The 22,887-nt window shown below is 53.8% G+C and overlaps 5 protein-coding genes across 10 annotated transcripts; 2 read left to right on the top strand and 3 right to left on the bottom strand.

The window, feature by feature from the left end:
* Window positions 1–77: 77 nt before the first annotated feature.
* Window positions 78–3,397, top strand: LOC108024138 (cytokine receptor). Of its 2 annotated transcripts, XR_001768133.3 has the most exons (4): window positions 78–124; window positions 268–1,442; window positions 1,778–2,668; window positions 3,284–3,397. XR_001768133.3 is itself a non-coding variant. In XM_044092824.2 (3 exons), the coding sequence occupies exons 2-3, from the start codon at window positions 328–330 to the stop codon at window positions 2,610–2,612; spliced, it is 1,950 nt and encodes a 649-aa protein (XP_043948759.1). In that variant the 5' UTR covers window positions 78–124; window positions 268–327; the 3' UTR covers window positions 2,613–3,338. The 2 variants fall into 2 exon arrangements, 1 of the variants encoding a protein (XP_043948759.1); XM_044092824.2 differs by having other exon boundaries at window positions 1,778–3,338.
* On the bottom strand, window positions 3,362–8,655 carry LOC108024141 (glucose-6-phosphate 1-dehydrogenase). Of its 2 annotated transcripts, none has more exons than XM_017093923.3 (4): window positions 8,250–8,655; window positions 5,278–5,543; window positions 4,984–5,201; window positions 3,362–4,635 (listed from the first exon to the last, which is right to left on the bottom strand). In XM_017093923.3, the coding sequence occupies exons 1-4, from the start codon at window positions 8,266–8,268 to the stop codon at window positions 3,558–3,560; spliced, it is 1,581 nt and encodes a 526-aa protein (XP_016949412.1). In that variant the 5' UTR covers window positions 8,269–8,655; the 3' UTR covers window positions 3,362–3,557. The 2 variants fall into 2 exon arrangements, with proteins under 2 accessions (XP_016949412.1, XP_016949414.1); XM_017093925.3 differs by lacking the exon at window positions 8,250–8,655 and adding an exon at window positions 6,123–6,471.
* A 547-nt stretch (window positions 8,656–9,202) lies between these two features.
* On the bottom strand, window positions 9,203–10,942 carry LOC108024142 (RNA polymerase II subunit A C-terminal domain phosphatase SSU72). Its single transcript, XM_017093926.3, has 3 exons — window positions 10,602–10,942; window positions 10,266–10,524; window positions 9,203–10,214 (listed from the first exon to the last, which is right to left on the bottom strand). The coding sequence occupies exons 1-3, from the start codon at window positions 10,826–10,828 to the stop codon at window positions 10,113–10,115; spliced, it is 588 nt and encodes a 195-aa protein (XP_016949415.1). The 5' UTR covers window positions 10,829–10,942; the 3' UTR covers window positions 9,203–10,112.
* A 120-nt stretch (window positions 10,943–11,062) lies between these two features.
* LOC108024140 (uncharacterized) lies at window positions 11,063–15,576 on the top strand. Of its 4 annotated transcripts, none has more exons than XM_017093921.3 (3): window positions 11,063–11,392; window positions 13,360–14,284; window positions 14,429–15,576. In XM_017093921.3, the coding sequence occupies exons 2-3, from the start codon at window positions 13,447–13,449 to the stop codon at window positions 15,340–15,342; spliced, it is 1,752 nt and encodes a 583-aa protein (XP_016949410.1). In that variant the 5' UTR covers window positions 11,063–11,392; window positions 13,360–13,446; the 3' UTR covers window positions 15,343–15,576. The 4 variants fall into 4 exon arrangements, with proteins under 4 accessions (XP_016949410.1, XP_016949411.1, XP_043948760.1 ...); XM_017093922.3 differs by having other exon boundaries at window positions 11,063–11,489; XM_044092825.2 differs by lacking the exon at window positions 11,063–11,392 and adding an exon at window positions 12,042–12,595.
* A 243-nt stretch (window positions 15,577–15,819) lies between these two features.
* LOC108024157 (protein ELYS homolog) lies at window positions 15,820–22,740 on the bottom strand. Its single transcript, XM_017093969.3, has 7 exons — window positions 22,492–22,740; window positions 21,779–22,429; window positions 21,404–21,720; window positions 20,983–21,346; window positions 20,730–20,920; window positions 19,898–20,674; window positions 15,820–19,831 (listed from the first exon to the last, which is right to left on the bottom strand). The coding sequence occupies exons 1-7, from the start codon at window positions 22,589–22,591 to the stop codon at window positions 16,091–16,093; spliced, it is 6,141 nt and encodes a 2,046-aa protein (XP_016949458.1). The 5' UTR covers window positions 22,592–22,740; the 3' UTR covers window positions 15,820–16,090.
* Window positions 22,741–22,887: the final 147 nt, after the last annotated feature.

Genomic DNA, 22,887 nt, shown 5'->3' with positions numbered 1-22,887 from the left:
GTTGGTCGCGCGTATTCCCGGCCGTGTACCCTATCGATAGCACCCCGGCTAGCGCATCGAGCGCGATCTGGCGCTCAGTCGCCGCGAGAGCTCTCCAGCAATCGGATGCCATTTCGACGAGAAGGTAGGCTGGGCTTCTGAGCCCAAGACGGAGGACTTGCATTCCCGGCTTATCAGCTCATTTTTTCGGGGCATTGTTGGGCGATCGTTTTGAATCACTGTTTCAACGTTGCTCTATTTATTCCTGAGAGTTTTGTATATTTTCAGAGCTTTGGTAAACTTTGGAAGTGATAAGGGGCGCTGATTGTGGCGAAAACAACGAATCCCATGGACTGCAGGGCATGGAAGTGCCGGCTGCTTTCGCTGACGCTGCTGGTGACCGTAGTGCCCTGTGGATGGGCCGGCGATGCAGAACCCTCTGAAACCGAGCAGCCGGGCTGCATCTTGAATGTCTCCAGCATCCGGGTCGGAGACACCAGGGATGTGTCATGCCAGTGCGCAGGGGATGTGGGAAAGAACATCACCATCGAGGAGCAGGGCAAGAAGTTCCTGGTGGACTCCTTCAACGGCACCGCGCTGTACAGGAGTCCCAGAGCCACAAAGCAGGCCTTTAGGCAGCGGTACATGTGCCTCGTGGACGGCTATGTGGTGAGCAGCGAGGTGGTCAACGTGTATCCCCGGCTGGATGTGACCGATCTCGTCTGCCGGTACCAGAGAAGCGTGTTCAAATGCCGCTTCACAGCGCTGGAGTTGCTGGCCTTTGCCAAGGACACCCACTACCAAATGTCGCGGAACTCTGGCAAGCCGGTTGTCTGCAACAAGACCGATCCCGGTCCGGACAGACGCCCCATCCAGGTTCTGTGCGATGTGCCCACCGACCCGAACCTCATTCCCGAAGGAGACTTCACCGTGCTTATGAACGACAGCTTTTCGCCTCAGACGCAGGTCATCCATCGATCCGAGTGGCAGGTGAAAGTGCTGGACTGGCCAGAGGCAGAGCCCATCGCCAATCACACCATGGAGCCCAACCACACCTGCTACGTGTGGAACGAACCCAACGTCCTGGGCAATCGCGCAGTTGAGTGGAATGTGGTGCTGCGCCACGAGAATGCCAGCCTTTCAAAGGACCTCACGCTCGTCCAACTCCGGAGAGTCAGCTTGGTGGACTCCATCTGCTTTGAAAACCCACCTGAGGGCGATCAGACGTTCTACGTGAGTTTCAGGCGCCGCCTCAACGATGCCCAGGCGATTTGGTCTGACTTCTGGAGTCCCGAAATCAACCTAACAACGCCCGTAAAGCTGCCCGTCCGCCCGCCACAGTTCCGGCCCCCTGGGTTCTCCTACGATCCCAGGAAGAAAGAGCTGAAGGTCTACTGGGAGCATCTGAATAGTGTGGAATTCAACGGACCCAAACTAAAGAGCCTAGTGAGCAGCAGCAATGGGTGAGCCAAGGCAAAAGGGTCTTTAGTAACATTCGAGAAAACGCTTTCTTGAAGCACCTTAAAGGCGAAACTCTAATTGTGAGACGGGACTAATATGTGTTCTGATCCTGACATTCCTGGTATTGTTACTATAATTTTCGCACTAGTTTTCAAATTGTTTGCCATTAGATACCGAGAAAGCCTTCCGTTTTCATTGGCATCGAACTTATTTTGATCAAGACAGTGTTCAGCGACCCCTATATCAACTCTAGGCCCCGATTTTTAACATTAGAAAGCAGAATGGGGTTCTCTAATATGAAAATCCAGATTCTATGTCCTCCTCTCTATTGTTCTAGCGAAGTGGACACCATCACCAACAGTTCCGCGCTGCTCAAGAATTGGGATGATGAAAAACCGGGCACGGTCAATGTGTGGAGCCAGAACGTCCTTGGGGCATCCCAGGATAGCAGCCAGCTGGACGTGCCCACGCTGAGCGCCCTCAAGGACCGACAGGTTTCTTCTTATAGGTACAACAAAACCAGCTACATCCTCACCTGGAACGAGCCGACGCAGACGGAAAACCTGCATGGCTACATTGTCTACTGGTGCCAGTTCTCCGGAGTGGTTCAAGACGATTGCGATGACGATTCCATTGCGACGCACTTCACCCTGGAGCCGAGCTTCAATTTCTCCGAAAAGATGCCCGCTCCTTGGTTCCGGAGGGGCGTGGCGGCCCACTACAATGACAGCCTGAGCGGCGGCATTGTCTGGCTGCCAGGTGAGCACGAAGCCCCCGAGGAGCAGTCCGCCGTCCTGCGCTATGTGGAGGGCATCCTCGCACTGGTGGCGCTCGGCGTGATCTTCCTCGTGGTCCGGAAGCTGCAAAAAATGTCGGACATCCGCGTGGACATGCCGGATATGAGTTGCGACAGCGAGACCCTTGAAACCAAGGAGCCCGTTCGGCCCCACTATCCGGCAGTAATTCCCGGGGAAAAGTTCTACGAGGGCATACTGAAAAGCCTTAAATTCGAGATTCCCAATGAGGAACCCTACGTGGAGCTTCAGGCGATTGCGGGGGCCCATCCCGCACCGCAAGCACCGCAGGCACCCCAGGCCAACCAATATGTGACCATCAACACCGTGGCCGCTCCCGGCTGCGACGGGTACATCAAGCCGCCGCCCATGCGATGAAGTACGGGGGCTATTCGCAGCACTCTTGCCTCGCCTCGCCATCTTGTGATTCCACTGTAAATGCTCCTGGGTCGTAGTTAGTCATTACCTCATTATCAATCCCACTGATCAAAATATCCTCGCATACACATTTTTGTATTATTATTGTAGTCAGAATTTCGCGAGCTCGAAAGAAGACTTACTCGTAGAGCAAGGTGCACAATTTCTCAGAGGGTTGCCTGCTCCACGAGAAGCTGCTCCACGTTGAAAGTAACCCAATACCATAAGAGAACCTAGAGTCGAATGTACTTATAATTAAGTAGTGCCTAAGAAACCCACGCCCGCTCTAACGCTCATAACCATTAAGCTAGAGGTTAAAATTCGACATTCAGATTCTGAAGTTAGGCAGTTTTCCTTTGTTTCGGCTTTGCCCCTATTGTTTGCTACAGAGTTTTAAAGAGGTGAAGCCGACGCAAATGGTTGTTTTATCACAGCATTTCAAACTCTGCCGATATGTGGGTACTTATTTCTGCTCCCGATCAGCATCGCATTGGGGGAAACTGTGCACTATTATCCGGAGAACGATTGGACACTCGGCCATGTGGTGGCCTAAGACCACTTGGCTGTTTTTGATAAAAAATCTCTCGCTAATCTCGAAACATTCCCCTTATTTTGTTTTTTATCCCCCATAGCGACGGCTTAGGAGCCGGTAACCTTGGCCGGGTCACCCACATACACACATAAGTGCAAAATTCACAAGCGTGCTCTCGTTTCCAGTTTAACTCTAGTTCGTATATTTAATAAAAAAATTCTTGTACAAACCAAAGATTACAAATAACCAAGGAATACATATATATTATGTATGTATGTACATGTACGCAAGGACAGAGAGGAGGAGGAGGGGAGTATCCTGTGTGATGCCAGACCAATGGGCTTGGAGAAGGAGGGGTCCGGAGGTCCGATCGCTCAGAGATTGGACGTGGCCGCCTTGCCGCCGTGCCACTTGTAGGAGCCGGAGTACTTGAAGTTGTTCTCCTCGCACTTCTGGTCCGCCTCCTTGGGGCCGCGGGATCCGTACTGGTAGGTGATCGGCCGGACGCGCTCCCGCTCGATCTTGTGCAGAATCGGTGTAAAGATGCGCCACGCCTCGCGCAGCTCGTCGGAGCGGACGAAGTGCATCTGGGAGCCGCAGAAGACGTCGAGGATCAGCCGCTCGTAGGCGTCCGGGAGGTAGGAGTCCTTGTACCTATGCTCGTAGGTCAGATCCAGCTCGGTCTCCTCGATGTCGAAGGTGATGCCGGGGCTCTTGGTCATCATCTTGAAGTACAGGGCCTCGCCCGGCTGGACGCGGATGACCAGCTCGTTGCGTTTTGTGCTGCCCTCGAAGATGTCGCCGGGCACGTCCTGGTACTGTATGCGCACCTCCGCCTTGCGCTCGTTCAGAGCCTTGCCGCAGCGCAGAATGAAGGGCACCCCCTGCCAGCGCTCATTGTTGATCTTCAGGACGCCGAGGGCGTAGGTGGGCGTGTTCGAGTCATTGCTAACCGTGGGGTCCTCCAGGTAGCCCGTTCGCGCATCCTCGGTGGTGCCCTGCGGATTGCCCAAGTACTGGCCGAGCACCATGTCGTCCAGCGTAAGGGCCTGAATGCTCTTGAGCACCTTGACCTTCTCATCGCGAATGTCATCCGGATGGCAGCTGACCGGCTTCTCCATGGCCACCAGCGAGAGGATCTGCAGCAGATGGTTCTGCATCACGTCGCGGATGATGCCGAACTCGTCGAAGTAGCCACCGCGTCCCTGGGTGCCGAAGGGCTCCTTGAATGTGATGAGCACCGAGGCGATGTTCTCGCGGTTCCACGTCGAGCTGAGGATCTTGTTGCCGAAGCGAATGGTCATCAGGTTCTGGACCATCTCCTTGCCCAGGTAGTGGTCGATGCGGTACAGCTGCTCCTCGTGGAACAGTCCAGCCAAGTGGTCGCTCAGCGCCTGCGAGGAGGCGTCGTCCCGTCCGAAGGGCTTCTCCACGATCACGCGGTTCCAGCCGCTGAAAGTATAGGGAACACTTATAATTCCGCTTGATAATATCACAGGCCAAATGTAACGTCGCATTATTTCAATATTTGATCAGAAATGCTATTGAAGAGCTATATTGTATCCATTAGATTTAGGTATTGGAATTAAATTGATTCATAAGATACTCACTGCTTTTCTTTGATATTTGTTATATTTTAACATTGGAATATATCAGGACTAAAGTGAAATGGTATATCTGTTCTTCTAAAAATGCTATTTCTCTGACAAATATATGATTATACCATGATACTATCCTTCTAGCTTTACGAATACAATAAGGTATGATACGACCTTGGTCTCGGCAAAAGCTGATACTTACCAGACCGACATGCATATCTGCTTAATGTTGACCGTCACCTCCTCGAACACGCTGGGCGGCAGGGCTAGGTAGAAGATGCGGTTCGCCTTGTTCTTGTTCTCCATCAGCTCCAGCTGCTGGTTGAGCAGCTCGAACCCAGTGCGTCCGTCGTAGCTGCCGGAAACGTACTCATTGAGGGCCCAGAACTCCTCGTACTTCTTCTGCTCGTGCGGCTGGACCTGTGGAAATGCAGATATGGGTCAGGCTGCTGATATGGGAATCCCATTCCTATCCCAGTGCCGACCCGCCACCCACCTTCATGTAAGGCAGGCACTGCTCCTTGAGGCTCGCGATCGTCAGCTTGGAGCGCGCATAGCCGCAGAACTTTGTGGGCTTGGGCAGGAGGTCGTCGCGGTATAGCCACCACAGCGTCGGGTAGATCTTCTTCTTGGCCAGGTCGCCCGACGCCCCAAAGATGACGAACGTGTGCGGGATCTGGCCGTCGAAGTGGGTGCCCTCACAAATCATGGTGGGGGACTTGAGCGACTTGATGATGAGGTCCAGGGCGGTGTGATCCTGATCTGTGGGCATTGCAGAGGGATACTGTGAGCTGTCACCAACAGGTACTTATCAAAATGCGAGGCGGTATAGTTTCAGGCATGAATATACAGCTTCAAAGTTACTTTTATTTTGGAAGGTCTGCTGGTGATTTCACTTTCATTTCTGTCTTTTCAAATCAGAATTCTGATTAATTTTACGGTGTCCGGTTATACGTGGATTTGTCAGTAGAACCTACGAAAGTTCTATGGGTAAAAGGAATTTTAATTGCTTATATTTTACCAAAGCCCAAAGGAGGACATAAAGGTATTCCTCGTTCAAAGAAAATTTGGCACAAGAATAATCCATGTTGAAAGCTGGCTTTATAAAGGAACTACAAGGAATGCTTGCGAAACAACTGAGCATGTAAACCCACTAAGAGTGAGCACCGTCAAAACCTCTGAGACTCTCAAACCCAAGACCTTCATACCTCGGCGTACAGACGGACATGGGTTGTATCGAAATATAAATGTTTTTCCATTAACCTTGCACTTGGACCCTGCTTAACTTTCATTGATCCGCTGGAGATCCCTTCGAGCGATCGGGGATCACAGCACACTTGCCTTGAGTTCCAGATGGGGATGGTGGGAGCGTGAGGACACACCACAGGTCTGGAGGTAAGTGAACATCCACGGCCGTGCGTGCAGACTTTAATAGGTTCGGCGGTTCAGCTCGGAAGTGCGGGAGAGCGATAAGCACTCGATAAGGACGGGATCCGTTGTCTAATCACCGCCGAAAGCCGATGCCGATGCCGCTGACTAGTCAAGCAGTCCGCGAGGGCTCTGCCAGAGGTCACCCTCCGTGGTGGGTGGTGCCAGTGGGTGTGGGGGCCAGAGCGATCCGAGAAGACCAGGTGAGGCAGGTGCGGAAGCTCGATCTCGGGCAGGTGCGCTCACAAGTGAATCTTCCGATGCGGATAGCACAGAACGAATAATCGCCGCGCTGCGGTTGGCTTTAACGAGGTGCAAGTGTAAGCGATGAACCGGGCAGCGACGTCGACTTCGAGGCGGACGTCGGCACAAAGTGCAAGCGACATGTAATAGTTGTCTGGGCATATATAGATATATCCAAATCCATCAGGGCTTCGGAGCGAAACCCGGCAGTCCGCGAAAGCAGCCTCAGTCGATCGCGAGGCGGAGGCCCAAAGGGTTCTCAGATTTGCGGTGATCTTCAACTTGGTCCCTTAATGGAAATATTTGAAAGTCACGAAAAAACTTTCGATGATCCAATGACCTCGGTGACCTCCGAATTTTCCGGAGCGCCCTTTTACATAATTCATTTTGTAATACGGAGAAGGGAGACTCTCCCGAAGTCAGGATGCCTTAGCGAGTTTGCCTAACCCAATATATGTATGTACTTATTGGCAGTTAGGATGGAATAACAAACAAGTGTGTGATAGGAGGCAATAAACTTTTAACTTTTTTCGAAACTAAATGTATTGCTGTCGGAAAGTGTGGGCTTCTCGAAACATCGTTATTTTCTGGGAATAATCATGAGTCGTTTAAAAGTCAGACGGACTGGAAGGGTCATGCCGCTGAATCACGTGATTTAACGAGCGCGCGTCTGGGTTCCCCGAAGATGGAAAACCAAATGGGGTTTACCCGAATTTCTGGGCAGGTCTTTCCTAATGCGGCAGTGCATACTTTCCGGCTGCAGGAGATCTGGAAGATAACCGATCCGGGGGAGCTGAAAGGCACCAGATGGGGCCTTGGGCCTGCAGGATGGTGACTAAGTCGCTGAAACGCTGCGATTGTGAGTCAGATCGCCATGAGCTTACAGTGAACCATCCGTAACTCGAACAGCTGTAACTTCTAGGGCTCGAAGTTATATAAGACCAACTCAGACTAGAGTTGGTACTGTCAAACGTGGGGCCTGTGTCTAGGTCTCCCCAACTTAATGTCAGGGGTTCGACTCATGGAAGCTCGACTGTAACCTCGTATCGCATTTGACATTGGCACAGACGAGGCATTGGGGCAAGGAGAATGGAGAATGGAGAGTTGGAGAGCGGAGGAAGAGAAAGAGAGGCCGGAGAGAGCAAGGTAACGCGTTTGAATATTCCTAACGCCAAGCGGGTTTTTGTTTGTGCTTCGAACAGGCTTCCCGTTAACCCCGCTGCCCAGCCGCAGGTGGGCTAATTATTTTTGCGTAGAATGTATATTGTACGTACGATGTGCGTGTTTCAATGTCATAGCCACAGAGTGTGGAATGGAGAATGGAGAACGGAGCTCTCCTTCGCTCCGCTCCCGCGAAAGGTTGTGCCGGGCTCTAATCTTGGGGAGTGCTTGTTGTTGCCACTGGGGCCTGCGTTGTGGGGCCGATGGCCAAGAGCGGGTGGCCACACGTCATCGTGGTCGGTTGGTAGCTTAGCCATTAAGCGTTAATGGGGCAGTAAGAGCACGGGTGAGAGTGAGTGGGGAGTGAGCGCGCCAGGCATGGTTGCGCTGGAATTGGGCTGGAAGTGAGCGGCCTGTGATAAGACGCCTGTCCGCGTCCGTTGCTTTTTGTAGGTGACCCCAGGCGAAGAGCACATTTGAAGGGCGCAATCGCAATCTCCCACCTGACGCGACAGTGATCGCGAAAAGTACGCGCCCGAGACCGAATTGGTAGCAGTGGCAAGCAGCAGACAGTCCCCCGAGCAATTTGAGCCAGTTTGAAACACCAACTCCCCACAATTACGTTGCGGTACTCACCTTCCTTCTGCGTTGCCATCTTGACCCGAATGGATTAAACACACAAAACTACAAAAAAATGTGACTCTTTTTCACTGCTTTCCGACAATTTAGCCAGCGGCTTCTTGTTTGGCCGCAGATCTCTGTTTTCTGCTTTCTGATTTCAGATTTCCAATTTCCGATCGCCGATTTCACCTGCGTTTCTGGGCAACCTTTGCGGCTTGGGCTTCGGCCTGGGGCAAGTGGTAATTGCGAAGAGCTTTGTCTATGTCTTGTGTTTGGGTCGTCGTAGTCGGCGGTAGTAACACGGCTATCAAAAGCGAGTGCGGGCCGCGGCAGTAGTAATGGAGCTAAGCACGATCATTCCCTGACTGACTGAAACCACACCGAAGCACGGGCAGAGCAAGAAGCGGCAAAGCACAACACCACAGCAGCAACGCCAACCGACGCTTTGTAACCCCGACTGCGGCGTCGATCGCGCATCCAGGAGCGGACTCAAGCGGGTCGGTAGTGATCTATTATTATCTTCACTTGGGGTGGGCTTAGGCTTATCGTACTTATTATGTAAAGACAAATTTTGCATTTATACATTTTTTTAATTATTTCTTAACTCGGCTGTAAGATCTATTCTAATCTTATTCTAATAAAATACTACCATTCTACCACAATAAAAAAACGAAAACACTTTTTGGTAATTTTTTAAACTATAAAAATAATTATGAAATTGTTAGCTAGGGAATTTCAAGAAATACTACTAGTTATTAGTGACGATTTATTAGTTCCCTTTCCCATATATACAATGCACATAGATTCAAACTTTGGCTACACCAATTAGGTTGCTATTTTCTTGATACCATGTTACGGCATTCTAGAATCTGTAAGAGTGCTAGCATTAGGCTAAATTTACTGTACAAAAAACACCAAATTACCCCTTCTACCGCTTGAGAAGAATGCCCTTATCGAGGGTGAATAAATTAAAATATTAACAAACCCGCCTGAACGGCGTACGATTTTTATTCCAATGATTAGTGAACACAATCCAATCGCCAACTCTCCCATGATTTTTATTTAGTTTAGTGTATTAGCGCCCGCTGCGGGCCTTTGGCTATTGTTTAAAACGTACAGCACACAGGCCTTAGTGGTCTACAGTTACCAAATTAGGCTGAGAATGGCAGGCAGGTAGCCCTGTCCGAACAAATTATAAAACTATGGGTGATTAAAAAACTAAGGGTCCATCCCTGACCCCGATCCCCAATTCAATCCGCCCCTGGCTGACGCTCTGCTGTGCATGCTCATTCACACACGCACACGCACGAACTCGTGTGATGCGAGTTTTCTGTTTACATGTACGTATGAATCGGAATCGGGCAGAGAAGCGAGCGAGAAAACGGGTTGGCCACTATGACCAGCTGGGGGGAACGGATCACGATAGCCAGTGATAAAACCTAGTCGACGAGCAGAACGAGATCGCGGCCCTACGGCCGGAACTACAAGGAATATACGGACACGTACACAGACTACATACGAAGGGTTTGGGAGCCGTTTGGGTGTTGATTTGATATTCATGAGCCAGTTGCTTGCAGGTGTTGTGTGGATTTTGAATCGCATGCGGATGACTCTTGTGCATGCTTAAGTGTGGGTGTTGTGTGTTTTCGCTGTAGCGATGGCCCCTCTCTATTTACAAATTTCTTATATGTATGCTAGGCTCCCGGTCCGGGATCCGGTTTGCGCAGCCCTGCCTCCCAAGTCCTACGCCCTACGATCCCAGCTCCTAAGGGACTAGAGCGAATCACTCGGCTGATGCACGGGGAGCCTGCGGGACTCGGATTCTGGTGTTGGTGCTGGCACTGGACCTGGACACGAACGGTTGAGGGACGTCGGTCGTCAGTAGAAGAGCACCGAGTGCAGGATGACCCGGTTGCGCCGCTCCTCGAACTCCTGAATCATTTCGTCGATATCGTTGTCCAGGTCCGTTGACTTGGCCATCTGCAAATGGGCACAATAATAAAGGGAGTGGAAACGAAATGATCCTATTACCAAGTTGATCATATCCGTGATGAGGAAGGCGCCCATCAGCGCATCCTCCGCGTTGTCCACCACATCCACGTTGAGGACGTGCACGGGCCGGTTGTCCACCGAGTCCATGGACTCCATGTGCAGCACCACAAGGTCGTAGACGCGTTCCTCCACGGTGACGATGATGTCGAACTGTTCCTTGGTTTCCTGGAATCGCTCTGGGCACTTCTTGATGCGCCGATTGCGGTCCAGCATGTGCAGCAGGCCGTTTTGTGTGTAGCTGGGTGGAGCAATGAAAGAAGATCGGATGGGATTAGCCAAACGGGATGCGTCAAATGCTCGCGGCGGGCAACTCACAACTCCTTGTCCTTCGCCTCCAGGTCGCGGTAGATGTCCTCGTAGCTGGTGCCGAACTCGTACACATTCGGCTTGTCGAATGCCATGCCGGGCAGCTTGACGCGCTCGCCGGTTCCATAGGACCGCACGTTAAAGCCCTTCTTGGCCAGGAAGTTGTGCGCCTCCATGGAGCGGTTCATGTTCGAGGAGCACACCACGGCCACCGAAAGCTTGCTGGGATCAGTCATGTCTCTTTCTCTTTGGCAGTGCGTTGCAGTCGGAATCGAATCGGATCAGCAAGGAATATAATATAATATGTTCGTCCGATGTAGGGATGTGACAAATCAGTACATCAACATATCGATATTTTTGTGTTGCCAAAATAAAGAATATCGATATTATAAAACGAAATTTGCTTGGAGGCTTGTCATCGGCCTAGGCTGCCAAATTACTAACACTGGCAATTTATTTGGCGCAGTCCGGCAGCACTGGCCGTCCATTCTTGTTTTTGAATTCCAACCGAAGGAAATTTCGATTTCAAAAGCGCCACAGCGGCTTTGCTTTTGAAAAGTTCAAATAAGTCGCGACTCGTGAAAAACGGCATGCTCCCGTAACCCCTTGCAACTGGACAGGCTAATTCAACAGTCCCAGAGTCAAAACAACAGTCCCGCAGAGGCAATATCAATAGCCGACAACAGCCTTCCAGTTCGGAGCTCGTGGAATGCGGCTCAGCAAGTTGGAGCCGTTGCCTCCATTCCGTACCTGTGTGTGCAGCAGCGGCGACAACCGCATCGCGTGTGTTGCGTGTGCTTGTGAGTCGATCAGGTTTGCGGGACAGTGGGTCGCGTTACCTTCTTCAATATCAAAATCGGTGGCAAGACCAGAGCACAACTGTTCTCGGAGTTGAAAGTAGGTTTAAAACTTTAAAGGTGCTAAACCTTAAAATACATTCCTTTTTAAAACCCAACCCACAGAAAGGCAAAAGAAAAAAGTCGAACCTCTCAATTATTATAACTTCTACAATACGTTTAAGAATTTGACTGTGAATTATCAGTCCGAGCTGAGCAGATTATAGAATGAAATAGGGATATAAAAAGAATGATAAGTTACTACTGATGATGGATTTTATACATATTCCATTTCAACTCATATTTCAACATAAAAACCATATTCCACAGTGTCTAAATAGTATCTATTAAGTTCTAAAGAAGCACCTGTGCCACCTCAGTGGTATTTCATGTGCACTACTGAAAACCCATTTCGTTTTGACCAGTTTGGCCCCACTGTGGCCAGTGGCGATTGGGATTGGAATGGGAATTGGCTCGTTCCTCTGCGCTGCTCACCTGTCCCACCTGAGTGGGTGAGAGCGGGAAAGGAGAAAGAGACAGAGGCCGAGAGAGCGAGGCGGAGAGGATCCCATCACTGTTAACTGGTTGGGCGAATAGCTGCCGGCGGCCAGAACCGAGCTGAACCGCTGTATCCGAGGTTCGAGATCCGATATCAGTCGTACTTTGTCACCCGATTGGTCACCGCGTCCACTTGTAGCCCGCTCTGCTGAAATCGAATCGAATCGAATCGAATCGGATCGACTGGTTGTTTGGACCTGGAGTTGGTCTTGGAGTTGGTCTTGGAGTCCGGTGCGGATGAGGAAGGGGACCAGGTGGTGGAGGAGGAAGGAGCTGCCGCGGCATTCGGGCCCGCGCTCTAGGCATCCGCCAATTATCGATTGCTTTCCGGCGCTTTCTTCGCTCGACGACGCTCGGCGACCATGTAAAGGTCACAGGTCAAGAACGGAAATTAAAGCACCAAAAAAGAATCCGGAGGTAAACCCGTTTTACAACCTGCCAATTGCCAATTGTCTTTCGCTTTTGTCGGCTGGTTCATTTTTGGTCGATCCGCGGCAATGCCAGGTGTTTTTTGGAAATTGGCATCCGAGCCATAAAGATCACACGAGAATGCTTCCATTACATCGAAAATGATGATAATATGATGTTCGCCTTGCGGTTACTAGCCAGGTAAAGTGTGACATTAACAGTGCACCACCACCTGAGCGTAGTCCTGAAATTTCCTAATAGGTTCGACTTTATTTTCGTTGTGCTGTGAAAAACCGTTGGGTCAGCGGAAAAGAGTTTCCAAGCAACCTTCAGGTTTTCTGCGGAAATCTGCCTGGTACCGTGGGAACGAAGCTTTGGACTGTGCGTCCTTGGGACTGAAGATGGTTGTTCATATTTGATTATAACATGATGATTGGGAGTCAAATATGAACTAGGTACTGCTTATAATCATGTTAAATGGGTTTATTATAAAGATTATGAATGTTTGTTGAAATAAGATCAGAATCAGTTTTATTTTTCAACTTAAATCTCATATCTTTAGGTTTCCCAATTCCCTTAAAAATGCAAACATTTCTTGCTTGGGCTGATCTGCTCTTTGTTAGCTTTTGCTCTTATCTCCGTGTTCTGGTGCTGGGAAAAAGTTCTTTGCGATCCGTAATTATACGAAGGGCAAAACACACCATTTATGCGAAAGTTTTGCGCATGCGCAGCCACTGGCGGAAGGAAAGTGCCCATAGATGCTATTTTTCTTCACAGCCAGCTACCGTTGCATACAGCAGTTAGTCAGCATAAAGAACCTATGAAGACTACGAAGTCATAAATAAAACACGTCTTAGTTCTTCGGGGTATTTCCATGGGGGGAACATCAAAGAATATTAATAGATAATCTTACTTCTAAGTGAAACACTGACTTAAAGCTGACCTTTTATTTGTTTAATTCGCAGGCCGATTGGCCCTGACTTCGCAGTAGCACTTGGTCCTGGGCAGCCAGTACAGAATGTGACCGCTGTGAGGGGGCTAAACCGCCGGAAATGCTGAAGCACGCCTCGACGACGAGCAGTACCGCTGCAGCCGGCACCGCCGCTGCCGGGGCGATAAACCCACTGTCCACTTTGCTCGGCGGCCAGCTGCTGCGCACCGCTGCCTCCAGCAGCAGCAACATCAACTGCAATGGAAACGGCAATTGCAACATCAACAGCAACAGCAATAGCAACAGCAGCAACAACCACACTGGAAGCGGCGGCAGTGGTCACAACACACCCCCGGTTCTGCTGGTAGAAGCGGAAGGGGGCACTATAGCAGCCAGCAGTGGCGCTGCTACCACCAGTGGTGGCTCTCACTCGCACTCGCCGACGCCAGCAGCAGCTGCCGTGGCAAGTACCGCGCGCAACATCCACCTGCGACCGCCGCAGCCACTGAACATATCCGCCCTGAATGCCTCCGCCTGCAGCACACTGCTCACCGAGGGTGCATCTGGGGGAGGAGGGGGAGGAGGCAGGGGCTGCGTGGGCAACTCCTCCACCCTGCTGAATATCACCACGCCCAGCACGCCGCTCAAGCCACTCACCCCGCTCACACCGGTCACCCAGCTGACCCCCAACGGGCACTTCCTGGGCAACGGCAGTGTGCACCACCACACCTACACCAACCAACACATCCTGGCCAGCAGCAGTGGTCACCAACAGCAGCAGCAGCAACCACAGCAGCTGCAGCAGGCCCACACACCTGCGCAGACGCACAACCTCAGCCAAGTGACTCACAACTACAGGAACTACAGCCAGCTGACCCCCAATCCCGTGCGCCGCAAGCTGCCCAAGGCGGGTCCTTCGCCGAGCGAGGCCCTGACCAGCCTGGGACTGCTCTGCCTGAGTAAGTAACGGTTCTGGATTAAAATGGTTACCGTAGTCCCTACAAATATATGTAATCCAAAAAAAAAAATACCACATAACTTGATACATTTTTGTCCCTGAATCCGTATACATATTCCGTCCTAAAAAAATATCGTCCTTCCAGTTTCCCTGCTCCTGGCGCTGCTCTCGCTGATCTTCCTACTGCGGATCTTGCCGAACGGACGTGAGGACGCAGTGGGCCGAGGTGCCGGAGGCGATGATTTCATCGTCGTGTACGACGTCACCCTGGCGCTGGGCGCGCTCTCTCTGTCGCTGAACCTGTGCTGCCTCCTGGTCTGCGCCATTCAGTTCCTGTTCGCCGTGAAGCTGCGCGAGCCATCCTTCGAGGGACGGGAGAACCAGTACCTATCCAAGTCGAGTGCCAGCCGCACGTGCGCCGTCAGCGGCTTCTTCATCTCCATACCAGTTTTCCTCACCGGCCTGATCCTGTACACCTTCAGTCACTTCCACTCCACTCCGGCGATCGTGACCAGCCTGCTAATCGGCGTTGGCATCGTCTTCTGCGGTGGCGCCATGGTGCACAACGTGTTTGTGTGGCAGCGCGAGAAGACCATCAGCTATCGCGGCGCTCCGCCGGGATTGTCGAACAACCTGTCGGTGATCTCGGCCGGCCAACTGCCAATGCCTCTTCCCCTGCCCCTGCCTCCGGGTCCCTACCACTCCTACCAGGGGGGTGGCCACCAGGCTAGCCATCAGGGTCACCAAGTACCGCCCTCCGTGACGGCGGTCTCGCCCAACCACTCGCACGGCAGTTTCAACCCGTTGCTCCTCGGCGGCGGCGGCGGAGGAGGTGTCTGCTGCGGGGGCGGTGGAGGAGCAATGGGGGCCGTCAACTCGTCCTTCCTGGTGCGTCCTGCCACGGCAACGCCTCCGACACCCACGCCGCGGGCACTGGCGAACAGCAGCTGCTTGGCGGGAGGCCGTGAGGCCAGCGGGTCGGTCAGTCCCGGCATCCCACCCACGCTGGACATGAGCAACATCACCGTCCTCCTGCACGAGCTCTCCACCCTGGTCTAGACCCTGACACTAGACCTACGAAGTAGGCTGGAGCTTAGACTTTACACAGACGACCTCCACCGCAGTCCTCATCTTGCCGAATCCTAATTGTAAGCAGGCCCATTGTAAATATCTGTACATACGCATCCGAACTTCATATCGAATTACATATCTCTGTAAGTTAAGCGAATTTGCAACTGCATTGCCATTCAATTCAATTAAATTTACCGGCTGGCGGCAAAATGTAATACTACAATCTCGGAAAGAGTACTCCTATTATACCCTAACTCTCTTGTGGTCTGAAGCACTCATCAATCGCACCTGTTGAGTCTGCAGGACAAGCAGACAACCTTGGATGGCATTCTTTCAGATAGAGGAAGCTGCATCTATGGCATAACTTTGGTGATGCAGGTATAGACTGATCTGATCTCGCAAAGTTTACCAAAATCACTGATAGTACATCTATGGTTCAGTGCCATGATGGTTCTTAAACAATGCTTCTTCAACTCCAACTGATTTATTAAACATTCAAAACGTATGCCAATTAAAATTGGTACTTAGGGTGAACAAAGTAAAAGTGACTCTAGAGTTCTAGACCGTTGCATCTATGCCGTTTCTTACTTGTCGGCTTCATTCTCCATGACTTTTCTTTAAAATGGTGCTGTTGCAATTTGGTTTAGTCGAGTTGCGCAGTCGCACATACCCTCCGTGGGTTCCGCAAGCGACGAACGATCTTCTAGTGACTACGGTAACAGAGGAAACGCGGAGGCTAAACCTCCGACTTCGATGTGCGACGCGTGCGCGGACGCAGTTCCCGGGTCTTGGTGTTGGTGATGCTGTTGGCGGAGTTCGTCCTAGAGCTGGTCCTCGAACTAGTGGGCTCCGGGCCAGGGCCAGGGACATCTGTGGCCGCGGCCTTGGCGGACTGATCGCTCAGGTCGGAGACACGCCTTCTGCCGACGCGACGAGGACGTGGTCGCTCCTCCTTCGCCGTTTCGGATTCTTCGGCGACTATTGGAGGCACCTCTGTCGGAGCCGGCGATGCAGGCGGGGATTGCTCGGTTTGGCTCGTCTTGCGCGATCTCACGCCAACCGCCCTCTGTTTGCGCACGGGCAGTTGCACTCCCACCGCGGCTGGTGGCTCGCTGTTGCCACGCAGCGAACGCCGGACACTCGGACTCTCGGTCGTGGGCGCCAGTGAGGTGGACCGCTTGCCGCGGACCCTAGTTGTGGGCGTGGTGGGTCTGGAATTCGGCGCCTCCGAGTCCACGCTAAGGCGCGAGCGGGAGCGGGTTCGCGGCACCGAAGCGTCCAGGGAACTCTGCTCGTCAATCACCTCCAGCAGGTGCTTGTGCTGCAAGGCTCGGCGTTTGGGCGTGGCGACAGACGGAGTGGTTGCGGGCGACGAGGTTATGGCGTCATTACTACGCAGACGCATCTTGCGGGCAACCAACGGAGCGGGACTGTCCTGGTGCTCCACGGATGAGCGACGCGATCGCAGGGGACGCGGGCTATCCCGGTGCTCTGAGGAGGCGCGACGCTGGCGCAGAGACCGAGTGGGCACCGAAGCCACAGCTGGCTCCTCGGCCTCGTCGTCGGAAAGTACCAGCGTTAGGCTCTGCCTGGAATCCTCTTCTTGGACCAAAAGTGCCTCCGGTTCGGGATCCTCTCTGACCTCCTCTTGGACCTCACCGTCAGCCACCTCTTCGGGAATTTCCTCCAGGGGCTTTTTTCCCACCTGGTCTTTGGGAATCACCTGCAGGGGTGGTTCTTCCACCACTACATCCACTTCCATATCGTTGTCAACAGGATTCTGTTTGCTCTCGCTAAACGCTACTGTTGCCACAGAATCGTTGCTGCCGGCATCCTCCTCCAGAGGGCAATCTACCTCCTTCTGCTGCTCCGATTGCGACTCATCGCTGTCCAGCACAATGGTGTCGGCCACCTCCGAGTCGCTATTGACCGTGGCGCCAAGCGAAAGAGAGGGACAGGGACCGCTGGTCGTCTCCTCCGGGCAGTCGTCCTTGAAGGCAAAGAGCTCGGCACTGCTGCAGGCCCCCAATGGCGGCGGACGGGCCACATAGCCGCGCACCTCAGTGCCGTCCAATGCAACGACGCAGTCATCTTCATCGTACTCCTCCTCCTCCTCCAGCGACCCCTTCGTTGTGTCTAGGTCATCAACCGTTTCCAGGCTATTTGCGCGGTACAGGGAAATCGGCGAGCCATCTCCCTCTGCACCGTGTGCTGCCCTCGGACTCGAGTTCTGCGAGACGTTGGTGTCGCTTGGCAGGAAGGAGGTGGGCGTGTGCGTTACCGATCGGGAAGTGGTGATGGAGCCTGTCGACTCTACAACGATCGAGTACATGGGGTCATCGTTGTGCAGCGTGGGGAGCAGGGGGTTCCGGATGCCGGCCGAGGAGAGGTCCGACTCTTCGCTGCTTAGGCTGTAGGTGGGCGAGGACAGGGGCTCCTGGACAGGTGCTTCCGAGCTGCCCAGGTATTCCAGCAGTCCGCCCATCTCCGAACGCTCTGGCTCCTGCTCATCCTGTTGGTTCTGCTGCTCCTGCTCCTCAACCGACTGCGTGTCGCCCAGCCTTAGTTCCTCCTCTTGATCCTGAACCTGGATGTCTGGCTGCTCAAGTGACGCCACATCGTAGGTGGACATTCCCAGAGTGGTGTCCATCATCCGGTGTCCCTGCAGAGCAGGCCGAGCTGCAGGCAGAGACCACTGCGAACTAGGTGCGGTCGTTAGCTCCGAACCAAGATCGGTTGATTCCATTTCGCCACAGATGGTCGTGCGCTCGGATATCCTTACCCCACAGCTGCCGCTGGAGAACACCTGCGACTGCGTCTCGCCCATCTTCGAGGAGCAGATGGTGGGCACGAACTGAGAATGAGATGTCGTTGGAGCCGGGCGGACGGTCGCAAAGCTGCCGAATCCACTGCTGCTCTCGCTCCCAGTCCCACTTCCACGTCCACTTCCGATTTCGGTTCGCCTTTGAAGCAAAGAGCTACGTGGCTGTGGGCCAGCTGGCGGCGCCAAAGGTCTAGGAGATTCCGGCGGCGGCACTGTCAACTGGTCCACCAAAGACACATTGGCCGAAGCCAACGGAGAAAGGAACTCCTCGTCCTCGTCGGACTCGACGCTGCAGGCGCTTCTCGGCTCGCTTCTGGACTCGATCTCCACGATAATCTCGTCGGTTTCCTCCTCCTCTCCCTCATCCTCCCCGGCGGCATCCTCGCTGTCCACCTCCATTGATCCATCCATCCGCAACGGAATGGGCGGCATAAAGCGGAATCTCTTTGGTCCCGCTAGTGTGGTGGACGTAGCCACCGGCGGAGTGCCTCCCACGGCATTAATGGCCGATTGCCGCTTCAGGATCGTAAGAATCCCCTGGGGCGAGCTGCTGCCTTGGCGTGTCGTCGGCTGTCGCGTCTGAAGGAAAGTTGGCGGCTGCAGGAGATCGCTGGCCTGATTTCGCTCCGCCTCTTTCAGTCCCGGCTGCTGTTCTTGTTGGTCTAGTATGGATCTTACATGGCCCTTAACATCCTCAACCAATTGCTCGGCCAATAGGCGGCGGCGTTTACGGGGCTGCAGTGAGTACTGCTCCCTGCGTTCGCGCACCTCCCGTTGTTGCTCCTCCTGCTCCCGCTGACGCTTCTCCACCGCCTGGTGGGGCACTGGTCGCACCTTGCGACGCCGGTGGGGAAGCTCCGAGAGTCCGTATTGTGCATGCCGAAGGAAGGGAATGTTCGTGTAGCCCATTTTGGCAGGGATTGAGATGGGAGGCAAGACTGGAGGCGTCTCGAAGTGCGTTGCCCAGTGGGCACTGACGGCGGAGCTCTGGAAGATGCCGCCCACCTGGCCGCTGGCGTTCTGTTTGACCAGCTGGCAACTGAAGGGCTGCAAAGGACCGCCCCCCTTCTTGTCATCATCCAGGCCGTCCAGGGTGTCGCGGATGCGGAGATAAGTGCCGGCAATGTTCTGGGCAACCGGCGCCATCGTAGACCGGTAGGCAGAAATAATGCTGCTAGAGGACTCGTCCTCTCGCTCCCGCTCGGCGGCCACGTCGTCCATAAAGGACACGGCCTCGATGAACTTACTCTTCTGCAGCAGCAGGATCAAGTGAACGCACTCCGTCTGACGGGATCGGCACTGGCGCAGCAGGCGGTATAAAACCCGCTCCTCTGGCTCCCTCAGGCACAACTCGGCCAACACTCTGAAGCGCCTGCGTTCGATACAGTGGCGGAAGAAGCGCTCCAGCAGCGACTGTCCCTCCTCCTCGTCGTCGTAGAGGCGGGCGATCAGGAAGGCCTCCGGCATGTTTTCGTTGGCCAGGAGCACGCTCATGTGCAGAGCCGATGACAGGGGACCAGGCGGTTGGATGGCCACTCTCATGGCCGCCTTGACAGCGCCGCCATCGAGCAGAGTCTCTAGGAGCAGGCGCATCTGCCACTCCTCAAAGTTGTTGGCGGGAGCGGGGTCCTTGTACAGCTCCTTGACGCATTGCTGTAAATTGGCAAAGATAAGAGTTGAAGAAATGATCTTCTCATATATGCATGTTTGTGGACTCACCTCGTATTCGCCGCGGTCCAAGCACCAAAAGGAGCGCACCGACTTGGCCAGTTCTTCGCCCAGTTGAAAGGCAGTCTGAAAGCGCCTGCCCAGCTGTGGGTCCAGATCCAGCAATAGGTACAGAATGAGAGCATGCTTGCGAGAGGGCTCTGTTTCCGGATCGAGCATCACGCGCAGGAGCGAATGTAGCGAGTCTGGCGGATAGGAGTCCGATAGGGAGGTCAGCTCCCCCAGAGAGTCAATGTACAGTCTATTTCCTTGAGCCCGTCTCTCGGAGTAAACATTCCGCAGGCGAACCAGAGGCTGCTCGCGCAGATCTTGATGATTCTCGTGCTGGCCCTCCGGCAGGAGGCCCTGTTCGATGAACCAGTAAAGCACTCTCTGGTACTCGTGCACTGTTCGCAGCGCCTGTTCGTTGGTCTTGCACTCTGCTAGCAAGGAGGGCGTCAGTCGGCGCCTACCCAGTTCGACAATGTAGGATTGCAGACGCAGTAGCTCACGTAGCTGGGCAGAGAGCTCTTTGAACTCACGCCGCTCCCGCTCGTCCAAGGGGTAGCCGCCGTAGTCGAATATGCCCTGACAAAGCTCCGAGCAGCGCATCTTGATTTGGCCGGCGCGCTTCACGATCCAGTTGGTCAGGGTGGACAGCGAGAGCTCCGTGGGATCGAGCATGTTGCACAAGAAGCTGCCGTCCAGCCAGCTGCGGGCGCAGTCGTTCAGTAGGGCCCCGCACTTGTGCTCCAAAGCCACCGACAGAATGACTTCGTACATGGCAGTCTAAATAGGGAACACCTAAGTCTAAATAAATAGGACAACGATCTGAGTTTCCTACCTTAGAGAACGTGGCGTTCGGGTTGAGCTCGCAGAACTGGGGCAGGAGGCGCAGGCGAACGATATCCTCGTGGTACGACTGTGGTCGCAGAAAGAGCGTAGCGCGTTCCCAGCGCAGGGCGTTAAGGAATCGATGTTGCACTCCGTCCTGAGCGTAGTAGCGGCTGCCAGTTGGGGTAAGCAGTGTGCAATCTTCCGGAGGACGAGAAGGGTTAACTACTGTCTTCGCCACCAATATGGGAGTTGGCTCTTACCAAAGGTCAGGGAATCGGGATAGAAGTGCTCATCGTAGCGCTGTAGCGAGACAAAGTGCAAAATGGAGTTGGACCGCAGCTGCAAACCCAATCCCGTGGGCAAACCACTGAGTATATAGCCGGCAAGGTAATGGGGCGTTTCGTAATGACGCAGACATGGGGGCATCTCTTCCTTGTACCACTGGTTGATGTCGAACAGGACAACCCTGTTCTTGCGATCTGTGCGCGAGTGCCAGGATATGATGACTAGTAGCGTTCCGCTGTCCCCAGCAAAGCTGAAAGTGGAGGCCGTAGTGCAGCCGATCACGGAGCAAACGCCTCTGTCGAAGACTTGGTGGTTGCGGACCGAGCTGGAATGGAAGTGCTGCGGAGGAAAGGGTCAATCTCTGCCTTCGTCGAAGGACGACTTGCGTTGGCTTACCTCGAAGCGGAACAGGTCGCTCGCCTGCTCCACGTAGGAGCGCCTGTAGCTGACGGAGTGCAGCGACATGTTAAGGCCGTCGGAGCTTTGGTACAATGCACATATGTAGAAGCAGGGCTTGGGGTCGTCCGGCGGCATGATGAGGCACATTCGCTGCACGCCCCCGTGAGTACCTTCCTTTCTTCCCGGCGGTTGCAGGGATGTGGTCACACGGAAGTTCATCAGGTCGTAGATCAGGACACGGCCGTCATCCAGGCCAGCGGCAAAGCCGGGCGCCAAGCTGATGCCCATCAAGCTTCGAATTCCGCTGTGGGCCACTGTCAGGAAATTAGATGATTAGCAAGCTCTGTAAGCACACTCGCACACCACACTTACCACTCAACCGCACGGCCATATGACCGCCTTTAGAGCGACATTCGTCCAGCAACGAGTCCGCGCATCCTACAAGCTCCTCGATGGGAAAGCTAAAAATATTCCCGCAGGATGGGTCGCCCTCGGAACTAGAGTTGCTCAGACTGCGGCGCCGTCCAGGCGGCTCCACAAGGCTGCCGCCGTTGAGATCGACCAGAAGGACGATGCCCTCCTTGGTGGCCACGGCCAGGCAGCCGTCGAATCGGCGCACTCTCGAGGCGCCACAGATGTCCAGGTCAAGGAAGGTAAGCGCGCTGCAGTGCAGGCCACCAGGCAGGTGGAAGCGGCGAAGCACTCGACTGTTGGGGATCGAGTAGATGAGCACCTCCGTCTTTACGTCTGTCGGGCGCTCTTTACTCTCCCACGACTCCAGGCAGATGGCCAGCAGCGCGGTGCGTTCCGGCTCACCGGGAAAGAGTTCCTCCACACAGCGGATGCGGCTGCGATGTCCTGGGCTACCATGTCCCTCGTCTGCAGACTCGCTGCTCCAGAAGCGGTGCCAAGAGAAGCACTCGCCGGTGGACATGCTGCATACCAGGAGGGTGGCGTCCCGGCCATAACGGCAGGTCACCCAGCCCCACTGACCGTCGCGTATGATGCCTCCCAGGTAGTCGGCTGCCAATCGGGAGGATCATGGTCAGAGGATGCCATTGCGAACCCCACGCCGCCACACTTACCGGTCTCCACTTCCGCCGGCTCCTGGCCAAATCCGGGTACGGCGCGCTCGGGGAAGGCTGCCGTGCGGCTGCCGTCCAACTCCACTTCGTGCCACTCCATGTCTAGTTCATGTGAGTCCGCGCTTTCACGGTGGATAGCCTGGAATTCAGTAAATCAGGAAACCCGCAAGTAAAAAAAAAACCCTGAATATTTTGGGAGTGCGCCAGTGTGTGTGTGCTGGCCGGCGTTGCCGCTTCGATTTGATTTGACATTTAAAAACGGCTTTTTTGTTTGCACGCTGAACGCTCGCCCAGTGTTGGTAAGCGCTCGAGTGAAATTCGCAAATTCGTTGATAATAGCTTTTATGGTTTCTGCAATATGTCTGCTACCTGCTCGATCTGTCCGCTAATTAAAAC

Source organism: Drosophila biarmipes, chromosome X (assembly GCF_025231255.1).
Source record: "Drosophila biarmipes strain raj3 chromosome X, RU_DBia_V1.1, whole genome shotgun sequence".
Lineage (NCBI taxonomy): Eukaryota > Metazoa > Arthropoda > Insecta > Diptera > Drosophilidae > Drosophila > Drosophila biarmipes.
This window is presented reverse-complemented; position numbering and strand designations above follow the sequence as displayed.

Bases quoted from the DNA above. Each gene is read 5' to 3' on its own strand.
- LOC108024138 (XM_044092824.2), top strand. From the start codon at position 328: ATGGACTGCAGGGCATGGAAGTGCCGGCTGCTTTCGCTGACGCTGCTG. The intron at 1,443-1,777 runs GTGAGCCAAGGC...CTATTGTTCTAG, and splicing joins CTAGTGAGCAGCAGCAATGG to CGAAGTGGACACCATCACCA.
- LOC108024141 (XM_017093923.3), bottom strand. The intron at 5,202-5,277 runs GTGGGTGGCGGG...GCATTTCCACAG, and splicing joins AGTGCCTGCCTTACATGAAG to GTCCAGCCGCACGAGCAGAA. The intron at 4,636-4,983 runs GTAAGTATCAGC...CTATACTTTCAG, and splicing joins CAGATATGCATGTCGGTCTG to CGGCTGGAACCGCGTGATCG.
- LOC108024142 (XM_017093926.3), bottom strand. From the start codon at position 10,828: ATGACTGATCCCAGCAAGCTTTCGGTGGCCGTGGTGTGCTCCTCGAAC. The intron at 10,525-10,601 runs GTGAGTTGCCCG...TGCTCCACCCAG, and splicing joins GAGGCGAAGGACAAGGAGTT to CTACACACAAAACGGCCTGC. The intron at 10,215-10,265 runs GTAATAGGATCA...GCCCATTTGCAG, and splicing joins TCACGGATATGATCAACTTG to ATGGCCAAGTCAACGGACCT.
- LOC108024140 (XM_017093921.3), top strand. From the start codon at position 13,447: ATGCTGAAGCACGCCTCGACGACGAGCAGTACCGCTGCAGCCGGCACC. The intron at 14,285-14,428 runs GTAAGTAACGGT...TCGTCCTTCCAG, and splicing joins CCTGGGACTGCTCTGCCTGA to TTTCCCTGCTCCTGGCGCTG.
- LOC108024157 (XM_017093969.3), bottom strand. From the start codon at position 22,591: ATGGAGTGGCACGAAGTGGAGTTGGACGGCAGCCGCACGGCAGCCTTC. The intron at 20,675-20,729 runs GTAGGAAACTCA...TTCCCTATTTAG, and splicing joins CGAACGCCACGTTCTCTAAG to ACTGCCATGTACGAAGTCAT. The intron at 19,832-19,897 runs GTGAGTCCACAA...GCCAATTTACAG, and splicing joins TGGACCGCGGCGAATACGAG to CAATGCGTCAAGGAGCTGTA.